Raw genomic sequence first — 19,549 nt, forward strand, 5'->3', positions numbered from 1 at the left:
TAGACCTATTTCTAACCTGCCTTTCTTAAGTAAAATCCTAGAAAAGGCAGTCATTATGCAGCTAAATGATCACCTGAACAAACATTCTGTTCTTGACAAGTTTCAGTCAGGTTTTAGAACAAATCACAGTACAGAAACTGTGATAGTTAAAGTAGTAAATGACTTGCGGGTAAATGCAGACAGAGGCCGTTTATTTGTTCTCATCCTCATAGATCTGAGTGCCTCATTTGATACCATTGATCACAATATTCTTAGAAATCGCCTTAGTCAATGGGTGGGCCTCTCTGGCAGTGTCTTAAATTGGTTTGAGTCTTACTTGGCAGGAAGAAAATTCTTTGGTAGTTGTGGTAATTATACTTCAAAGACACATTATATTCTATATGGTGTATCCTGGGTCCACAGCTCTTTTCTATCCACATGCTTCCATTAGGTCAGATTATCTGAAGGCATAACATGAGCTACCACAGCTATGCTGACGACATACAACTGTATCAATAGCACCTGATGACCTTGACTTTCTTGGTGCAGTAACATACCTTACTTGTGTTTCTGAATGGATGAGAAGTAATTTTCTCAAACTAAGTAAGGAGAAAACAGAAATTTTAGTGTTTGGCAAAAATGGATATACAGTAATGGGGGTATTAGAAATAAACTTGATCCATTTGCCTTAAAAGCCAAGACAAAGGTAAAGAATTTAGGGGTAATTATTGACCCTGATCTAAAATTTAAATAACACATTAATCAGATTACTAGGACAACATTTTTTCACTTAAGAAATACTGCAAAAGTTAAATCTCTTATAACTTTGCAAGATGCTGAGAAATTAGTTCATGCTTTTGTTTTCATTCGGCTAGACTACTGTAACACACTACTTTCAGGACTACCCATTAAAGACATCAATTGATTGCAACTAGTGCAGAATGCAGCTGCAAGAATCTTAACTAGGAAAAGAAAATCCAAGCTCATCTATCCAGTTTTGATGTCACTACATTGGTTATCCGTGCCATTTAGAATCGACTTTAAAATTCTGCTTATGGTTTACAAAGCCTTAAATAATCTCGCTCCATCCTATATTTCAGAATACCTTTCACTTTACTCTCCAAATCGTAACCTTAGATCTTCAAACGAGTGTCTGCTTATAATTCCAAGAGCTAAACTTAAAAGAATTGGTGAGGCAGCCTTCTGCTGTTATTCACCTAAAATCTGGAATAGCTTACCAATAGAAATTCACCAGGCTAATACTGTGGAGCACTTTAAAAAATTGCTAAAAACTCATTATTTTAGCATGGCTTTCACATAGCGTCATTTGAGTTTAACCCTGATATTCTGTATATGCATTTAACTTTTTTTTTTTCGTGGCTCCGAAATCAGTACTAACCCCTACTTTCTCTGCTGTTCTTTTTACGGTTTTCTGTGGTGGCAATATGCCCTACCACCACCTGATCAAAGCACTGTGCTGTCCCTATGTTGATGGACTGAAGGCCAGAGGTCCACATGACCATCATCAACAAATTCTTCCATGTGAAGCCTAAAAACCATGAGAACTGATGGAGATAATTTATGTTAAGTAGAAGGCCTAGAGGAGGCTGGGCGGTCTCGTGGCCTGGAACCCCTGCAGATTTTGTGTTTTTATCCAACCGTCTGGATTTTTTTTTGTTTTTTTTCTGTCCTCCCTGGCCATTGGACCTTACTTTTTTATTTTGTCTTTTTTCCTCTTTCTTCATCCTGTAGATACATCACTTGTATGAAAATGTGCTATATAAATAAATATTGTTGTTGTAATGTTTTATATTTTGGGGAAAAAAGTGAAACATTAAATTTTAAAAATGCTATCAATATAACCTGGCAAAAATAACTTCAGCAGCGGAATTCTTGGGATATTAGGAAAAATGACACTTGTTATACTGTATAAGACAGAATACTTTAGTGCAAGACAAACAAAAAAAACAGTAATTTTAATCGTTGTCTAAAGAATTTGTTCCAGAAACAAAATCCATATCCACAAAACACATTTCTCACCTGATAAGTCTCCACTGGTCTCGTCTCCATATTCAGGTCCCAAATTTTCACAGACAGGTAGTCCCTTGTCATCATATAGCGCCCATTATGACTAAATTTGACATCAGAAATTGATGAGATGATTTCTGAGAAAAACGATCTATTACTGGGATCCTCTGGCTCTTCAAACACTGTACAAACAAAAAAATAATAAAAGGTAAAATGTATTTCCTTGCTCATCTGGTTTGTCATGGAGAAGGAATATTAACAAACTTTTACTGTACGTTTTTTTAAGTGGTGCAAATGAATTTACAATTCTAATGTCAATTGTAATACGAATATGTATTTACCTTTATATAAACACCAAATGTTTAAGCCAAATAGTAAACCACTCCTTGAATGTGATTTTACCATTGCTTCAAAATAAAATCTTGCCCAAACTCAACTGTACAAACATAGCTGGTATCTCCTAATCCTATATTGTTTATTTATTACTGTTTATATGATGTCTTAAAAAAAAACTATAAATAATCAAGATCATCTAAATCATCTAGATCTAAACCAAGATCATTTAAAAATGTTGAAAATAACAGGCAAGATTATAGATTAAAAAATTACAGATTTTTTGTTCAACTCATATAAAATGGAATCAAATTTATAAGGAATAATTTATGTTGATAAATGTAAAGAAGGCAGTATTGGACAACTAATAAAGTATTAAACAGAAAAGTGATTATTGTCAATTGTGCTCTGAGAAAAATAAAGTATTTAAGGATTAGTGAAGCCACAGACTTAAATTTCTGTACTTTGATTCAACAGTCAGATTTTTGACTATACATGGATGAAAATGGGGAAAAAAAAATCAAGACTTGTGATTTGACACATAACTGAAGCAAAGCTGTGTGTGTGTGTGTGTGTGTGTGTGTGTGTGTGTGTGTGTGTGTGTGTGTGTGTGTATGTGTGTATGTATGTATGTATATATATATATATATATATATATATATATTATACTAGCAAAATACCCGCGCTTTGCAGCGGAGAAGTAGTGTGTTAAAGAGGTTATGAAAAAGTCGATCGATCTATCTACATGCTGTCAAATAAACGAACCACACGCCGTGGCGCAACGTTAGGGGCATCGCCTCTGACGCTGACGTCCGAGGTTCGATTCCCGAGAGGGAGTGCAGTGGAGTATGTACACCTGATGAGCCCAGAATGAGGGCGAAACACATGTCGTGTACTCTTTGCATTTATTTGACAGTAAACTATTGCAACCATATATATATATATACTAGCAAAATACCCGCGCTTCGCAGCGGCGAAGTACTGCTTTAAAATTTTAAATAATAAACTGAGGGAAATTATACCAATAATTATTTGTTAAGGATCTCTTTGTATACCATGTTGTCAGTTCTCCCCTCCGGTTGTAATATGACCAAGTTGTGCGCTGAGCTTACTCTTGAGCATGCAACGTATACTTGGCCATGTGAAAAGCAAATCAAGAACAGCAAGACCGCGCCAGCTGCGGAGCTCAGCTTGGAGCGAAATATATATATATATATATATATATATATATATATATATACACATACAGTGGTGTGAAAAACTATTTGCCCCCTTCCTGATTTCTTATTCTTTTGCATGTTTGTCACACAAAATGTTTCTGATCATCAAACACATTTAACCATTAGTCAAATATAACACAAGTAAACACAAAATGCAGATTTAAATGATGGTTTTTATTATTTAGGGAGAAAAAAATCCAAACCTACATGGCCCTGTGTGAAAAAGTAATTGCCCCCTTGTTAAAAAATAACCTAACTGTGGTGTATCACACCTGAGTTCAATTTCCGTAGCCACCCCCAGGCCTGATTACTGCCACACCTGTTTCAATCAAGAAATCACTTAAATAGGAGCTGCCTGACACAGAGAAGTAGACCAAAAGCACCTCAAAAGCTAGACATCATGCCAAGATCCAAAGAAATTCAGGAACAAATGAGAACAGCAGTAATTGAGATCTATCAGTCTGGTAAAGGTTATAAAGCCATTTCTAAAGCTTTGGGACTCCAGCGAACCACAGTGAGAGCCATTATCCACAAATGGCAAAAACATGGAACAGTGGTGAACCTTCCCAGGAGTGGCCGGCCGACCAAAATTACCCCAAGAGCGCAGAGACGACTCATCCGAGAGGTCACAAAAGACCCCAGGACAACGTCTAAAGAACTGCAGGCCTCACTTGCCTCAATTAAGGTCAGTGTTCACGACTCCACCATAAGAAAGAGACTGGGCAAAAACGGCCTGCATGGCAGATTTCCAAGACGCAAACCACTGTTAAGCAAAAAGAACATTAGGGCTCGTCTCAATTTTGCTAAGAAACATCTCAATGATTGCCAAGACTTTTGGGAAAATACCTTGTGGACTGATGAGACAAAAGTTGAACTTTTTGGAAGGCAAATGTCCCGTTACATCTGGCGTAAAAGGAACACAGCATTTCAGAAAAAGAACATCATACCAACAGTAAAATATGGTGATGGTAGTGTGATGGTCTGGGGTTGTTTTGCTGCTTCTGGACCTGGAAGGCTTGCTGTGATAGATGGAACCATGAATTCTACTGTCTACCAAAAAATCCTGAAGGAGAATGTCCGGCCATCTGTTCGTCAACTCAAGCTGAAGCGATCTTGTGTGCTGCAACAGGACAATGACCCAAAATACACCAGCAAATCCACCTCTGAATGGCTGAAGAAAAACAAAATGAAGACTTTGGAGTGGCCTAGTCAAAGTCCTGACCTGAATCCAATTGAGATGCTATGGCATGACCTTAAAAAGGCGGTTCATGCTAGAAAACCCTCAAATAAAGCTGAATTACAACAATTTTGCAAAGATGAGTGGGCCAAAATTCCTCCAGAGCACTGTAAAAGACTCATTGCAAGTTATCGCAAACGCTTGATTGCAGTTATTGCTGCTAAGGGTGGCCCAACCAGTTATTAGGTTCAGGGGGCAATTACTTTTTCACACAGGGCCATGTAGGTTTGGATTTTTTTTTTCTCCCTAAATAATAAAAACCACCATTTACAAACTGCATTTTGTGTTTACTTGTGTTATATTTGACTAATGGTTAAATGTGTTTGATGATCAGAAACATTTTGTGTGACAAACATGCAAAAGAATAAGAAATCAGGAAGGGGGCAAATAGTTTTTCACACCACTGTATATATATATATATATATATATATATATATATATATATATATATATATATATATTTATATACATACATATACACACATACATGCAGTTTCAATAACATAGAAATCAATATAAACAACATTAACATCATTATCATATGAGAATATGAAGTAATATATAAGAAGCACATTTCATATAAATATAAATTATTAAACAGTAAAATCTTCTGTAATTTGCTACCGTGGCTATTCGTTTGTCTGTCTAGGATTTTAAATCACCTGTAGCTCACAAACCGTTTCACCTATTGACTTGAAATCTGGTACACATATAGTACGTCACGTCTACTATCTGCTTTATGGGTGATGATTGTATTACTCTTTTTATCTTTATTTTATTTTAGTGTAGAATCAACTCCTATCTGCGCACACCAGGGTGGCCGTGGGCGGATGCGTATGGTATATATTCACTCCATGTTATCGTGCATTGCGCTGTCACTGGTATTTTGATAAAAGAATTTGAACAACATATAAGAAGCGTATAAATTATTAAACAGTAAAACATTAACATTTAAGAAGTAAAGTTACATAAAGTACTACTGCAGTGCCTTCGGGTATACCTCATTTTTTGTTTGCCCATTACATGCTTAAATGTATACATTTTTTGGTGTACCTACCCGAGAACACGCGACATATAACCGAGCGTGGGAGAAGCATGGATTTTAAACACGCGTTGAGTTCATCTGCTGGTCTCCCTCGTGGAATAACTGGTAATGTTTGACTAAAATCTACAGCGAGTAAAACGACATTACCTCCTTTTTTTTTTTTACGATCTCTGAGATCTTGCTTTTTTCGGTTCAAGGCTTCATAAGCTCTTTTATGTTCCATGGTGTACTTATCCCAAACCATCATCTTTGAATGTTGCAAGACTTTCGCCTTGTATATAGATCGGGGTAATTACATTCATTGCATTCCTAGTCTGAATCACAATGTGATTGTATGGGTTGTTACCTGGCACTGTAGGGTTGCCACCCGTCCTTTAAAATACGGAATCGTCCCGTATTTGAGAATGAAATTGCGCGTCCCGTTTTGAATCAATACGGGACGGGATTTGTCCCGTATTTTTTTTATCATTTTTTTTTAAAGCAGCGTCTCATGCAAATCATCCCACACGCATTTTATGAAGATGCCTCCTTTCCTACTTTTGATTGGGTAATACTTGATGTCATCGTTAGTTTGATTGGTCTTTTTAACTGTCCAGTGAGGAGGGCGGGTCTTTTAAGTAGAGTCTGCAAAGTGTTGGCACTGGGATGTGGCACCCGCTGCAGTATGCATCCCTTATTTTTTTGTATTAAAAGTGGTAACCCTACCTGGCAGGTAACACTTATGTTTGGTCATGAAGTCGTCTAAAATCCGCCACGTGCCCTCTTTTAATTGCGAGAAGCAGATATATATAGCCAAATTCTCGCACTTCGTTGCGGCGAAGTACTGCTTTTAATTTTTTAAGAAGAAAACCTTTTTAAACGGATCGAAAATATACCAATAACAATTTGTTAAGGATGTTTTTTTGTGAACCTCGCTTTTCACAGCTGTCGCGCTACGGCGTGTGTTTCGTTTATTTGACAGTGTGTAGATTGTGGTAATTATATTCATGGCATTTGTTTTCTGAATCACAATCTGACTGTATGGGTGGTTACCTGCCAGGTTACGCTTGTGGTTGGTCAGGAAGTCGCCTTACATCCGCCACGAGCCCTCTTTCTGTTCCCAGAAGCTGATCATAGAATGGTTTTAATAGTTTACTTTCAAATAATGCAAAGAGTATGCGACACGTGTTTCTCCCTAATTCTGGGCTCATCAGGCATACACACTCACTGCATCCCCTCTCGGGAATCGAATCTCTATCGTCAGCGCCAGAGTTGAAGCCCCTAACGTTGCGGTCAGCAAGTCAGCTAACATCCGCCATGTGCCGTCTTTCAGTTGCGAGAAGCAGATCATAGAATGGTTGAAACTGTTGCCCCTAACGTTGCGCTGCGCCGTGTGGTTCGTTTATACCTCGTGTCTTCTCATTAAACTTTTATCTCGCGAATATGTTATTGCAATCCGCAGCGGGAGCGTTTCTATAAACTTAATTTAAACTTACGTTTTACACCGTGCTTTGTTTCCCTTATGAACATGCTTGTATGCTTCACTCGCTTGCTTCTTATTGTTTCGCTCCCTTCTCAATTGTTAATGAATTTTTTGTTCTTCGCTGTTTGCGGCTCTTCCTTCATTTCTCCCTACTGCGTTCAGTCTTTTCACATGATTACGTGGGAGGCGTGATGACATGACACTCAACTCCGCCTCCCACGGCCATCGAGCTGCCGTCCATTACAGTATATTGTCAAAAAAGAGGTTCCAGTTATGACCATTACGCGTTGAATTTCGAAATGAAACCTGCCTAACTTTTGTAAGTAAGCTGTAAGGAATCAGCCTGCCAAATTTTAGCCTTCCACCTACACGGGAAGTTGGACAATTAGTGATGAGTGAGTGAGTGAGTGAGTCAGTCAGTCAGCGAGGGCTTTGCCTTTTATTAATTAGTATAGATATACACACACACATATATGTCATATATTATATATACTGACACTGCCATTAATGATTTGATTGATGTAACTGGGTTTATCAGGTAAATTCTCTGTACTTACATTTTGAGTGTTTATCACACAGTGCAGCAGCTCGCATATCACACAATCGGATTGTACCTTTGCTGCTACTGTACACAAATGTGTTGCAATGGTTAGGATGAAATTCTGCAGCTGTTATCACCTCTGTTAGGTCCTCCATATTGGCAGGCTTGATGTCAACAATATCTGATTAGTACTGTAGTCAAGGATAATTTCCAAAAAATCAGAAACAATATACAAAATCAAAGTCTGATCACAAGTTGATTGGTATTAAACTAATTTGCATAGTATATGATAAGACTGATTAGTGTATGAGAACACAAAGAAGCAAAAATGCAGATTACTCATTATGACTGCTAATGTCTAGAAGACAAACTAGTATACATATATATTTTTTACACTTTCTAATGAATAGTTAAAAAAAATTAAAACCAAGGATTAACACTACAAAGAAAAATTACTAACAACATATTAAACAATTTTTATTTTAAGTGTGTGTAGAAAAGAAATCCACAGTCTAAAATATAGTTCAAATGCATCTTTAGGATCTCTTAAGTTGAGATGAGACACAAATTAGTCTTGAACCCGGTTTAGTATGTTTTTCAATTTAATCTGACAAAACAAAGGTATCCGAATTGTTTTTTGTAATGTATAGAAAATCTTACAGTACCGGTTGACTGAATAACATCTAACATTTTTACACTATAAAACCCCAATCACACATAATTGAGGGGTAAATAACATTGAACGGTTATGAGGTTGTTGTGCCACCCCATACAGTATTTACAGTATTTAATTTGTGGTAGTAGACCACCAGGATCCAATGCAGTTTGTCTTTTGGACAAAGATTGGTGTGGAGGAAGCAATTATCTATTTGTTCCACAAGGCTTATTCTCACCTGGACAAATCTGGCAGCAATGTGTGGATTATGTTTTTTGATGTCTGTGCCTGCAACAACTACCCAGCCATTCCTAGTAACGGGTGAACCCAGAGATAAGCAGGTGGATGAACCTATGGTGTACTGGATAACCAACTATTTGTCAGGCAGACTGCAGTATGAGACTCAACGACAGTATTTCTGATACGGATGTGAGCAACACTGGAGCACCCCAAGGAACTGTCTTCTTTTCTCTTCACCATGTATACCTCGGATTATATAACACTAGGTCATGTTACTTGCAGAAATTCTCAGATAATTAAGCATTTATGGGGTGCATTGATAAAGGGATGAGATGGAGTATAGGAGTCAGATGGAGACTTAACATCAGCAAAACCAAGGAACTGGTTATAGACTTTCAGGTACTAAAGAGCCTCTATCTCCAGTCACTATTCAGGAGTGTAGAAATGGTTCACACTAACTATGATGGCCAGTGCAGTTTTCTACGCTGTGGTGTGCTGGGCTGGTAACATCACTTCAAGAGAGGCCCACTGAATAAACAAGCTAATTAAAAGGGCAAACTCAGTTATAGGACACACTCTGGAATATCTGGAGGTAGTAGCAAAGGAGAGAATTGGGGGTTACAAAAAACAAAACTGAGTGCTATTATTAACAATGCTACACATCATCTCTCTGACACACTAACACTGAATACTTTCAGACAACGAAATACTCAGCAGAAGTGTGACAAGAAACACTACTGGGTTCCTTTATACCAATAGTAATATGCCTGCATAATGCCTCACTGTGACTGCGACAGCCACGTCATAACTTTTCTTTTTAATTTTCTTGCTTTTCAGTCATTCTGGTGTGTGATCAGTCTAACAGAGTTGTACATTTAGAGATTATGTTTTCACATGCTTTTCTTTGACTTTTAATCAAGTGGAAAGTATGCCACGTAGTTGTGTATATCCAAGGTGATTCATTAAGTAGAAGGCCAAATCACTGGTGCAACAACGAAAAAGAGGAGGGTCACCAACTCTAAGTCTCAATCCCATCTTCTCTCTTATGCACAAGGGCATTTTCCAGAAATGGTTTAGTTTAATATTATTTTAGCCAAATTACATTTGTATGGGGTGTTACACGAATATAACTGGATGTTTGGATTACGTGACACAAGTAATCAGACATTTAATTCAAAGACGTTTGGATATGCTGTTGTTTAAGCTGGGACTCCATAGGTCACTGTATCAGGGATTTTGTGACCTTCGTTCTACATAAAAATAATGTTAAATAAAAGCTTTACACAGCCATCACTACAAACAATGTGAGGATGTGCAGATTTACAAAAAACACTTTTTGGGCCAATTAGTCCTTTTAATAAAACCCTGCTTCTCACTCTGCGTGACATTTACAAACACTTCAAGGTCTGGGAATGTGCATTTCTCTATCATACATGTGGAAAACATGTGCAAAACATGTGGAAAATATGAATTTGTATGTGCATCCTTAAAAATCATATGATACCTTTGGGATGCATTGATATGTAAATGCCCATCAGTGGGGATGAGCTTGATTCCTACTCTTAAGATTTATTACATTAAAAATAAAGAGTATATGCTCATTTCACAAAGATTCCTAAATTATCTTTTTCATTGTGCATGATATAATGTAATGAAATTTAATTTCTTGTAATTTTTTAAAACAATATTGATATCTATAGGTTACACATAAGAAAATACTCTAACATCAGTATTACTTCACAGATATCATTCTAACCCCTGAAATGTCCTCATGGTCATGGAGGTTAGAAGCATACCCAGAAAGCAACAGTTGTAGAAAAAAAAAAAAACAGTGTAGACGCACTGCAGGGCCTTCACTCACACAAGGCATTTTTGAACTGATAATTTACCTAATTTACACATCTGTAAAATGCTGGAGAAAAATACAAAAAGAAAAAGACACAAGCTTAATTTGCAAACTCTAAAAAAAAATGACAGCACAACAAATTCAATTATCGATAAAACATGAAATTTGGAAGTCATATATTTTACTATACATTTTTAAAGAGCACCACCATTTTTAAACTTCATAGCAATATCCGAAGTTCACATAACTGCATGAAGCAAATTCCCTCAAAATGTCCTTCTTATATCAATAGTCTACATAAAATAAATTACAAATACAAAAGGACAGAAGCCAAAATAACAAACAGGTCAATGCATTATGAATTATTTGGAATTTAAAAACTTATACACATTTAACAATGAAACTCTTCTCAATATAGCCCAACCGTAGTCTTTCTAGACTAGAATTAAATTTCTGCTATATATAAACAAGGAGAAAATGACAAATGTCTTAACAACAAAATTGGATACTAAAGCTGCGATCTGTGATCTCCAGGTGCCACAGATTTATGCGCAAGTCATCAGCAGACAGGTAGGTTTCGAAATCACTGTTGACCGAAATAGAGTTGATGTGGTATGTATGAGCATTGGCAAAAACTCTCCTTGGGCTTGCTTCAACCATGAGGTCCATTGGCCGGAACACCGGCACCTGAAAAGACAAGTGAACAATATAAAAATAGAATGAACTTGTCCAAAAAACCACTAATACAGTACAGGATAATTAAAAGTTTGTGGGGTAATTATTGTCATAATTATTGGGGATATTTTAGACAGCACAGTAAAAAGTAGTACTGACTAAAAATATCATCCTTAATACAGTACATCCTTTGATACAGTGGATGAAGTCAGATTTGCAAAACAAAATCTAAAATCCTGTTTTTGTTTTGTCAGTCTAGGGTATTGAGTTTGGCTTGTTGTAGAGAAAAATTTAAATAAGTCTCCATTGACTTGGTTTCCTATACAATGGAAGATGCAGCAGAAAGTTCTCTGAATCACAGCAGCACCCACACTTTTTATTAAAAAAGACATGGTAACAAATATTTTTTACATTTAGAAATTCTGTTCAATTACATAAACAAGAGACAAAATAGTTTAATTATGCAGTATAAACATGCCTGCATAAAAACTCCTTAAATGAACAGAAAACCCCATTGAAATAAGTTTATTTTTAAACTAGTAGGGTGTTTAAAATATAGAAAAAATAAATAACAATCTCATTTAATGTACTGAAAAATACTACAGAAAATTTCTGATAACCACTTATCGTTGTGAATGAAGCATTTGTCCAAAGGGATAAGCTAGGATAACAAGGGTAATCATTATTAAAAGGAGTTTGGCCTTAAGTGCATAATACATACAAATGTTGGATTTAGCATACACATAATTTCTTAAACTTGGTATAATGTGCATTGGTAAGTCTGTATTATTTAGCAGTAATTTTCTGTTTAAGAATAAGGGCATTTGAAAAATGTTTGGTTTCACCAATTGAGCAAAGCTACAGAAAAACGCTCCACACTAAGAACTGTAATGACAAGCACATACATCTTGCATTTTGCGGTGCATGTGACACATAAAAATTGGGTCAAACAAAGGGCTTATTGGATTTATATAAAAAAAAAAAAAACAGAAACCTTCTTCAACATTATATTGATGGCACATCTATATATATAATTCACTAAGCCACCGACAAGTAGACACCCATGGAAAGCACGCAAGATAGCCACGCCCATCAACTCTAAGACCATTGGATATGACGACAACTCGAAGAGCCACGCCCACCAACTCGGAAAACACGCTGTCATATAGGTTCGTCTGTGCTACAGTCCACATGCACCTCTGAGCCACGTTGACTTTTCGGTTACGACGCACGACCGCGTGCACCATCACAAACTGTTTTACACACTACATACAGCAATTCGCATCCGCGACAAACATGCGTCTTCTTAGATGGTCCTGCAGGAACACGGAAAACGTTTCCCGGCTCACCAACACTCCTTATTCCCTGGCCCGCATCCACCACATCTGCGACAAACATGCGTCTTCTTAAATGGTCCTGCAGGAACACGGAAAACGTTTCCCCTCCCATCAACACTCCTTATTCCCCGGCCCGCATCCACCCTCACTCTCTAGGCATTCACACTGCCTGCTCATGTGCCCGGACGCAACAACTCACCGACCACCCCGTAAGTCACTTTCGTCTGTGCTAGGAGTCCACATGCACCTCTGAGCCAAGTTGACTTTTCATTATTCTTTTCGGTTACGACACCCGACCGCGTCCACCATCGAAAACCATGGGAAAGGTAAAACGAAGCCCTGCCCAGAAACTCTACCCCTCCTCCCACGTGATAGGTAACGCACCTCAGAGCACTGCCCGCCAACTCAAATAGCTCATCAAACACATACTCGCTTTGGTCTGTGCTGCGGTCCAAATCCAGCTGTGAGCCACGTTGACTGTTCATTTGCCCTCCATGGCTACCACTTCAAATGTATTTCATGGAAACAACACTTCTTTCAATGTTATAGAAATTCCTGCATCAGGTAACTGTTTGTTTCTATCAGTCGGATTTTTTTGGAAAAATGTCATTGACGAAACTGTTGCTCTCAAACTTCACAACATGGCTGTTGGCTTTGTTTGCCAACATTGGGATAACTTCGGCGACGTGGTGTCCGTTGTTGTTAGTCACAGAGGCATTGTTATACAGTCTGCTCAACAATACGCTGACTACATGAATACGTCCGGAGTCTATGGTGGCGAGGCAGAAATTCTTCCAGCTACTATCACCATTTACTTCCAAGAACGTCCTCATGCCTCTCCTCGAGTTTACAATCCGGCCCAACGTCTCTCCATATCCCGGCTTTTTAGCGGTCCTTTGGATCATGGGCATTACGAGGCTCTCATGCCTTTGAAATACACACGTGATAACCTTCTGGTGACATCTTCTGATGCTGTCGGTATGTGCACACAGGGTGCACACCCACTTGCTCACCACACTAATGTGACGTCACCTGCCCACTCTCCTCTTCCTGAAAAACATTTAAAGACACACTCCCCTGAACACACGCATTCCACACAGGACTTTCAATGCACCTTTTGTTCCAAAAGCTTCTGAGTGCAGAGATATCTGAACGCACATTTAAAAAAAACACAAAACTAACCGAATGATGCAAAGTGAACATTGCCAGCAATGCTTCAAAACAACTCGCGCTCTCAAGAAACACTTACGAACTCATTCCACTCTCACCTTCAATTGCACATTTTCTAACGAGGACTTCACAAATGAGATGGATCTCCACAACCATATGTAGATCCATTCAACACAAACATCTGTATGCAAACTTTGCAACAAACACTTTCACGCATGCAGATACCTTATTAACCATCTCAAAACACATTCCCTGTTGAATTCTTTTCAGTGTCAACACTGCTCCAAAACCTTCACGCGCCAGAAATCTCTCAAAGCACATTTAAACACACACTCCACTGAACAAACACATTCCAAACAGATCTTTCAATGCACGATTTGTTCAAAAACGTTCCGGGAGCAGAGATATCTCAACATGCATTTAAAAACACACTCCACTGAACAAATTTTGCAATGTGAACATTGCCAGCAATGCTTCGAAACAACTCATTCCAATTCCCTTCAGTGTCAACACAGCACTAATTCGTTCATGCACAAACATCGCATTCAGTTTTCTGCAGCTTTTCAAGAAGATACCGCCATTCACGCCCAAGAACATAACATTGGCCTACCTACCGCACTACTGTATGTGCTTCTTGCAATGCTCTTCATTGGCCAGCAGAGGTCAACAAATTTGGACATTACACTAAGTGTTGTCATGCCGGCAAGGTGTCTTTGCCACCGCTATCCAAACCCCCTCTTTTTTTTAGAAGACCTCTTGACTGGCAAGAACCCGCTGTCCCGAAATTACTGTGATCATATCAGGGAATACAACTCTGCTTTAGCTTTCGCGTCAATGGGTGCACACATCGCTCAACCATCTGGACAAGGACCGTGTGCTTTCAGAATCCATGGTCAAATTTATCACCAGGTCTCTCCTTTATTTACCAATCCTGACACGTCACCACAATACGGTCAGCTATATATCTTCGATTCTGCTGAGGCTACCAGTCAACGTTTGCAAAAGCAATGTAATAGCGCTTGCAGTGACATTTTGTTGCTTCAACTAGACAACATGATACGACAGGTTAATCCCTCCGCAAAGTCTTACATGCAAATGCATGACATTATCACTCACAGTAACCCTGTTACTGCTGTACAAATGGTGTTCATGGAAAATCCAAGTCTGGTTATGAGAAGGTATAACGCCCCGTCCTGTCAAACTGATGTTGCTGCTATCTTTGTAGGTAAAGACGGGGAACCTCCTGCACAACGCGACATTTGCATATATCCAAGGGGAGATGCTTGCAAGCGTATCTCTGTTCTCAATATGAACTGTGACCCCATGGTTTATCCACTACTATTCCCTTACGGAGATCCAGGCTGGCACATACAATTGACCCATGTTGAGGAAAAGCGAACCGCGAAAAGAACGCGAGTCACACAGCTCCAATTTTATGCTTTCAGGCTTGCCATGAGATCTTCATTTACTGCACGCGCGCTACACTGAATGGATCAATGTGTGTCTACCCGGCGCAGAGAGGCATGGGTAAGCCGTTGAACCCCATTCGTGCTGGAAACCGGGGCTTGCAATTGTTCCCCACGAATGAGGAATTCCCAGTAAGTGTGGGTCATACGCTCGCACTGATTATGTCCCTGCCCTTTGTACACACCCCCCCCCTACTAACATGGTCGGGTGACTTGGTGGATTATATATAGAAAAGCAGCCAGAACCACAAAGAACAATGAAAAGTCTACGTGACTCACAGGTGCATGTGGACTGTGCAAAGAAAAAAAAAAACAACTCAGGTGACATGTTGGGGGTGGGCACATGAGCAGGCAGTGCATACTGAACGACAAATCAGCAGACTAGCATGACGGAGGGGGCGGAATGGGCGTCCTTCCCCTCTCCTCCCGTTCCGCCCTCTGCGCCGTCCACCCCCGTCCCTCGCTCTGGGAGGAGAAGGCGTGACGGCGGTCCTCCAGTTTTCAGTCACGGACAATTTTATGTTGGTTCGTACCGTGCATTGTTACAATGTTACTTTTCTTGGTGGTTTATTAAATTATGGATTTTTCAAATGTTAATTTTTTCCCTGTGCTTAAAAATCATTAAAAAAGTGGCCTGATTATGCGGCGTATGGTACGCTGCGGGTTGGCTAGTATGCTATATTTGTTTAAGCACATATGCAAACTGGGCAAGAGCTGACAAAAATAAGTAGTGCTGCTCATTAAACTATAACTCATGCAACACCCGCCTACATGGTTTCTCCTTGTTCGCTGAATATTTTCCTAGAAATTCTCCTTTTGCCCACTTAATTGAACATTTTTTTCTCAGTGCTCCACGATGCTTCACAAGGTCATCATGACATCACAGAGATGTAGCAGCCATATGCAGAATTTTTATGTAGGCCTATTATAAGATAAGGTAATTCCATGTCAAATGGAACCTTTGGACTTCATATGAGTAACCTATGTAACTGAAATTGCACGTGTCTTGGATCAATATTAAAAAAGATTTAGACTAACAAAGTTTGAACTTATTGGGGGGATTATGACTATGGCTGTATCTCCCTACATATTAAGTTACACAGAAATGATTCTCATATCCTTTTAAAGCTCTTTTCCAGCTCTATATTTTGCGTAAATACTATGCTATCCCCAAAATTAAAAATTACCATTTTATGAGTGATTATAATACTAAAAACTGAATAGCAAAAAAACCTATATTTTAAAATTGGTTAATTTGTTTTCCTAAAGTTAACTTATAATGTTATGAACTTCCCCAGAAAATGTGGTCTTTGGCTTTTGAGTCATTGCTGAGCTATAATTATTTATAGGTGGCATCACATGGTTTCATGTTACTAAAGGGCCTTTTTCATGGTAGCCACACTGACATGAAATAAGATTGCAAGCATAGGTGTAAGTAATGACACTAATTAAGGTTTCAATTATGCTACACGGAAATTGAACAGAAGCTTCATTAATGTTACTGAAGCAGCATACATTTTCACAATGTCTTTGGTAAAGAAGTTCTTTAGACTCAATCAGAAATCTTGTTGTAACCCTTTCAAATGTTATTTACTGTATGTCAAGAAGATAGCCTTTGCTTTAAGAGATGTGCCTGAGACAGCAATACAGGATCACCCAAGTCTCAATTTATGGTCATGTCTTCGCATCTACATAAACTGCACACCCAAGAACAAAGATCTGAAAGTCTGACTCTTCCAGTAGTAACAGACCCTCCTGATCCTGAACCTATGGCTGGTCCCTCAACATCTAGAGATGAAGGTACATTTGCCAATGTTGAATTGACACTTCTAAACCAGTCTTTATCATTGATTGACGAATCTCCATTAAAAACAAAGAGAGTGGGGCAGAGCTTGTATGTGGAACTCAGAGTACAGTGGGTTGATAGTAGCTTGAGGAAGAAGTTAGATGTTGACAATGGACAACCATTGAGTTCATATAAAGATAATGGAAAAAAATGACAGACCAGCTAAAAGAAAAGTTCATACCTTCAACCTCAAAATGCAAAAATAGTGCAAGTCCTAACTATGTTACCAAAAAGGTGGTGTGTGAGGAAAACTGAGGAGGAATTGTGTTCCCCACTACATGGCCTGGAAATCCTAAGATGCTGGTGAAAGAACATGGGATTTTGTCAATGCCTAATCCAAAGTCTGGAAAAACACATTCCAGAAGTACAGAAGAAGTGGTAAAGGACTTGTACTTTTCACAGTCTGTTAGTCAGGAGATGCCTGGAATGAAAGACTGTATTTCAGTGATAGCTGATAGGAAGCTGATTTAAAAGTCTTGCGCTTTGTAACCTTCATGAGGCTTTCGAACACTTCAAACAGAAACATCTGGATATCAAAATCTGATTATCAAAAGTTGCTGACCTGTAACCCAGATAATGTGTTCTTGCTGGATCCAACGACATACATTGTGTATGTGTGTTTAAAATACATCAGAACATTACATTTATGTTTCATGGAATACACTTGGACATCATTTCAAATGGAGAGATAACGCACTATTGTGACTGCTTTGGAGCAATACAATGCAAGCATCAGATGTTTTCTCCAGGATTGCTCAGAGTGTCCAGGAACTACTAATCTCCTTAGAAATCTAGATGACTACATGGCAAACAGCATGACTGACAATGTGGTGTATAAGCAATGGACATCAACTGATAGGTCTATAACTGAGACAAAGAAGCAGTCAGACTGATAAATTCCAAGAGCCATTCCTAGGTAGTCTTCCAAAAGTTCTGTGTCATGACTTCACTGCAAAACAGCACAGTACATTTTTCCAGTCTCAGTTGTGGCAGATTTTGCAGAGAAATACAGTTTTGTACTTCAGGATTCCACCTGTCATTTCAAGCAAAGATACATCCTTTTGCTACTATCACGGAGAAGAGAAATTGGAGAAAGTCAGCTTTGTTGTCATCTCAGACTGCAATACACAACACTGTTACAGTTCACCTTTTTCAGAAGCTTCTTCTTCAGTCCCTTGATAAGACCTATGGGTGTCCAAAGAAGATGATCTACTTTCCGGATGGTTGCGATTCTCAGTATAAGAACTTGAAAATTTTCATCAACTTGTGCCATCATGAGGTGCATTTTGCTATACCTGCAGAACGGCACTTCTTTGCAACCTCACATGGCAAAGGCCCATGTGCTGTAGTTGGAGGGACAGTTAAACATCTTGCTGCACAAGCTAGTCTAGAATGACCCATTGATGGGCAGATTGTAACTATACACCAGCTCTCTGAATTTGTCGAGTCTAGTATCAGGAACATCCACTGCCAATTTGCCACAACAGATACAGTATGTTCCAACATGAATCTGAATACTTAATGAAGAGATTCTAATCAGCAAGAACAATTCCAGGTACTCTGAAACATTGTTTTGTCCGTTGTAAACTGACAAAGTGGATGTCAGATTAGGGAATCCCTCAACATTGCAAGTATCAAAGGTTATGTTGTGGGTGCATATGATGATAACCGATGGCTAGGATGTATTGAAGAAACTATGCCAAACACTGGAGAGTAATGACCAAATTCTTTTACATCTCCATCCTATTCATTCCCATACCATCCTGATACACTTGTCATGGATCATCAGGATGACAACAGTAAGGACATAATTACAGTAATCCCTCCTCCATCGCGGGGGTTGCATTCCAGACCCCCCCGCGAAAGGTGAAAATCCACGAAGTAGAAACCATATGTTTATATGGTTATTTTTATATTGTCATGCTTGGGTCACAGATTTGCGCAGAAACACAGGAGGTTGTAGAGAGACAGGAACGTTATTCAAACACTGCAAACAAACATTTGTCTCTTTTTCAAAAGTTTAAACTGTGCTCCATGACAAGACAGAGATGACAGTTCCGTCTCACAATTAAAAGAATGCAAACATATCTTCCTCTTCAAAGGAGTGCGCATCAGGAGCAGAGACTGTCATAAAGACAGAGGAAAGCAAACAAATCAATAGGGCTGTTTGGCTTTTAAGTATGCGAAGCAAAGAGGCACAAAGCAGTTACAATGAAGGCAGCAGCTCACACCCCCTCCGTCAGGAGCAGAGAGACAGAGAAAAACAAATAATCAAAAATCAATACGTGCCCTTCGAGCTTTTAAGAGAGCGAAGCACCGTGCAGCATGTCGCTTCACGAAGCAGCTGCACAGAAGGTAGTGAAGATAATCTTTCAGCATTTTTAGACGAGAGTCCGTATCGTCTAGGTGTGCGAACAGCCCCCCTGCTCAATCCCCCTACGTCAGGATCAGAGAAAGTCAGAGCAAGAG

At 38.9% G+C, this 19,549-nt stretch overlaps 1 protein-coding gene across 2 annotated transcripts in view; it reads right to left on the reverse strand.

The window, feature by feature from the left end:
• The window catches only part of ppp2r2ab (protein phosphatase 2, regulatory subunit B, alpha b), a 229,745-nt gene that overhangs the window by 50,515 nt on the left and 159,681 nt on the right, over positions 1 to 19,549 (reverse strand). For both annotated transcript variants that reach the window (XM_051923506.1, XM_051923509.1), the window contains exons 6-8: positions 11,096 to 11,273; positions 7,862 to 8,026; positions 2,020 to 2,189 (exon numbers count right to left, since the gene is read on the reverse strand). In XM_051923506.1, coding sequence (XP_051779466.1) covers positions 2,020 to 2,189; positions 7,862 to 8,026; positions 11,096 to 11,273 — 513 coding nt within the window. The remainder of the gene's footprint in view (positions 1 to 2,019; positions 2,190 to 7,861; positions 8,027 to 11,095; positions 11,274 to 19,549) is intronic.

The sequence above is a fragment of the Erpetoichthys calabaricus genome, chromosome 1, assembly GCF_900747795.2.
Source record: "Erpetoichthys calabaricus chromosome 1, fErpCal1.3, whole genome shotgun sequence".
NCBI classification, from domain to species: domain Eukaryota; kingdom Metazoa; phylum Chordata; class Cladistia; order Polypteriformes; family Polypteridae; genus Erpetoichthys; species Erpetoichthys calabaricus.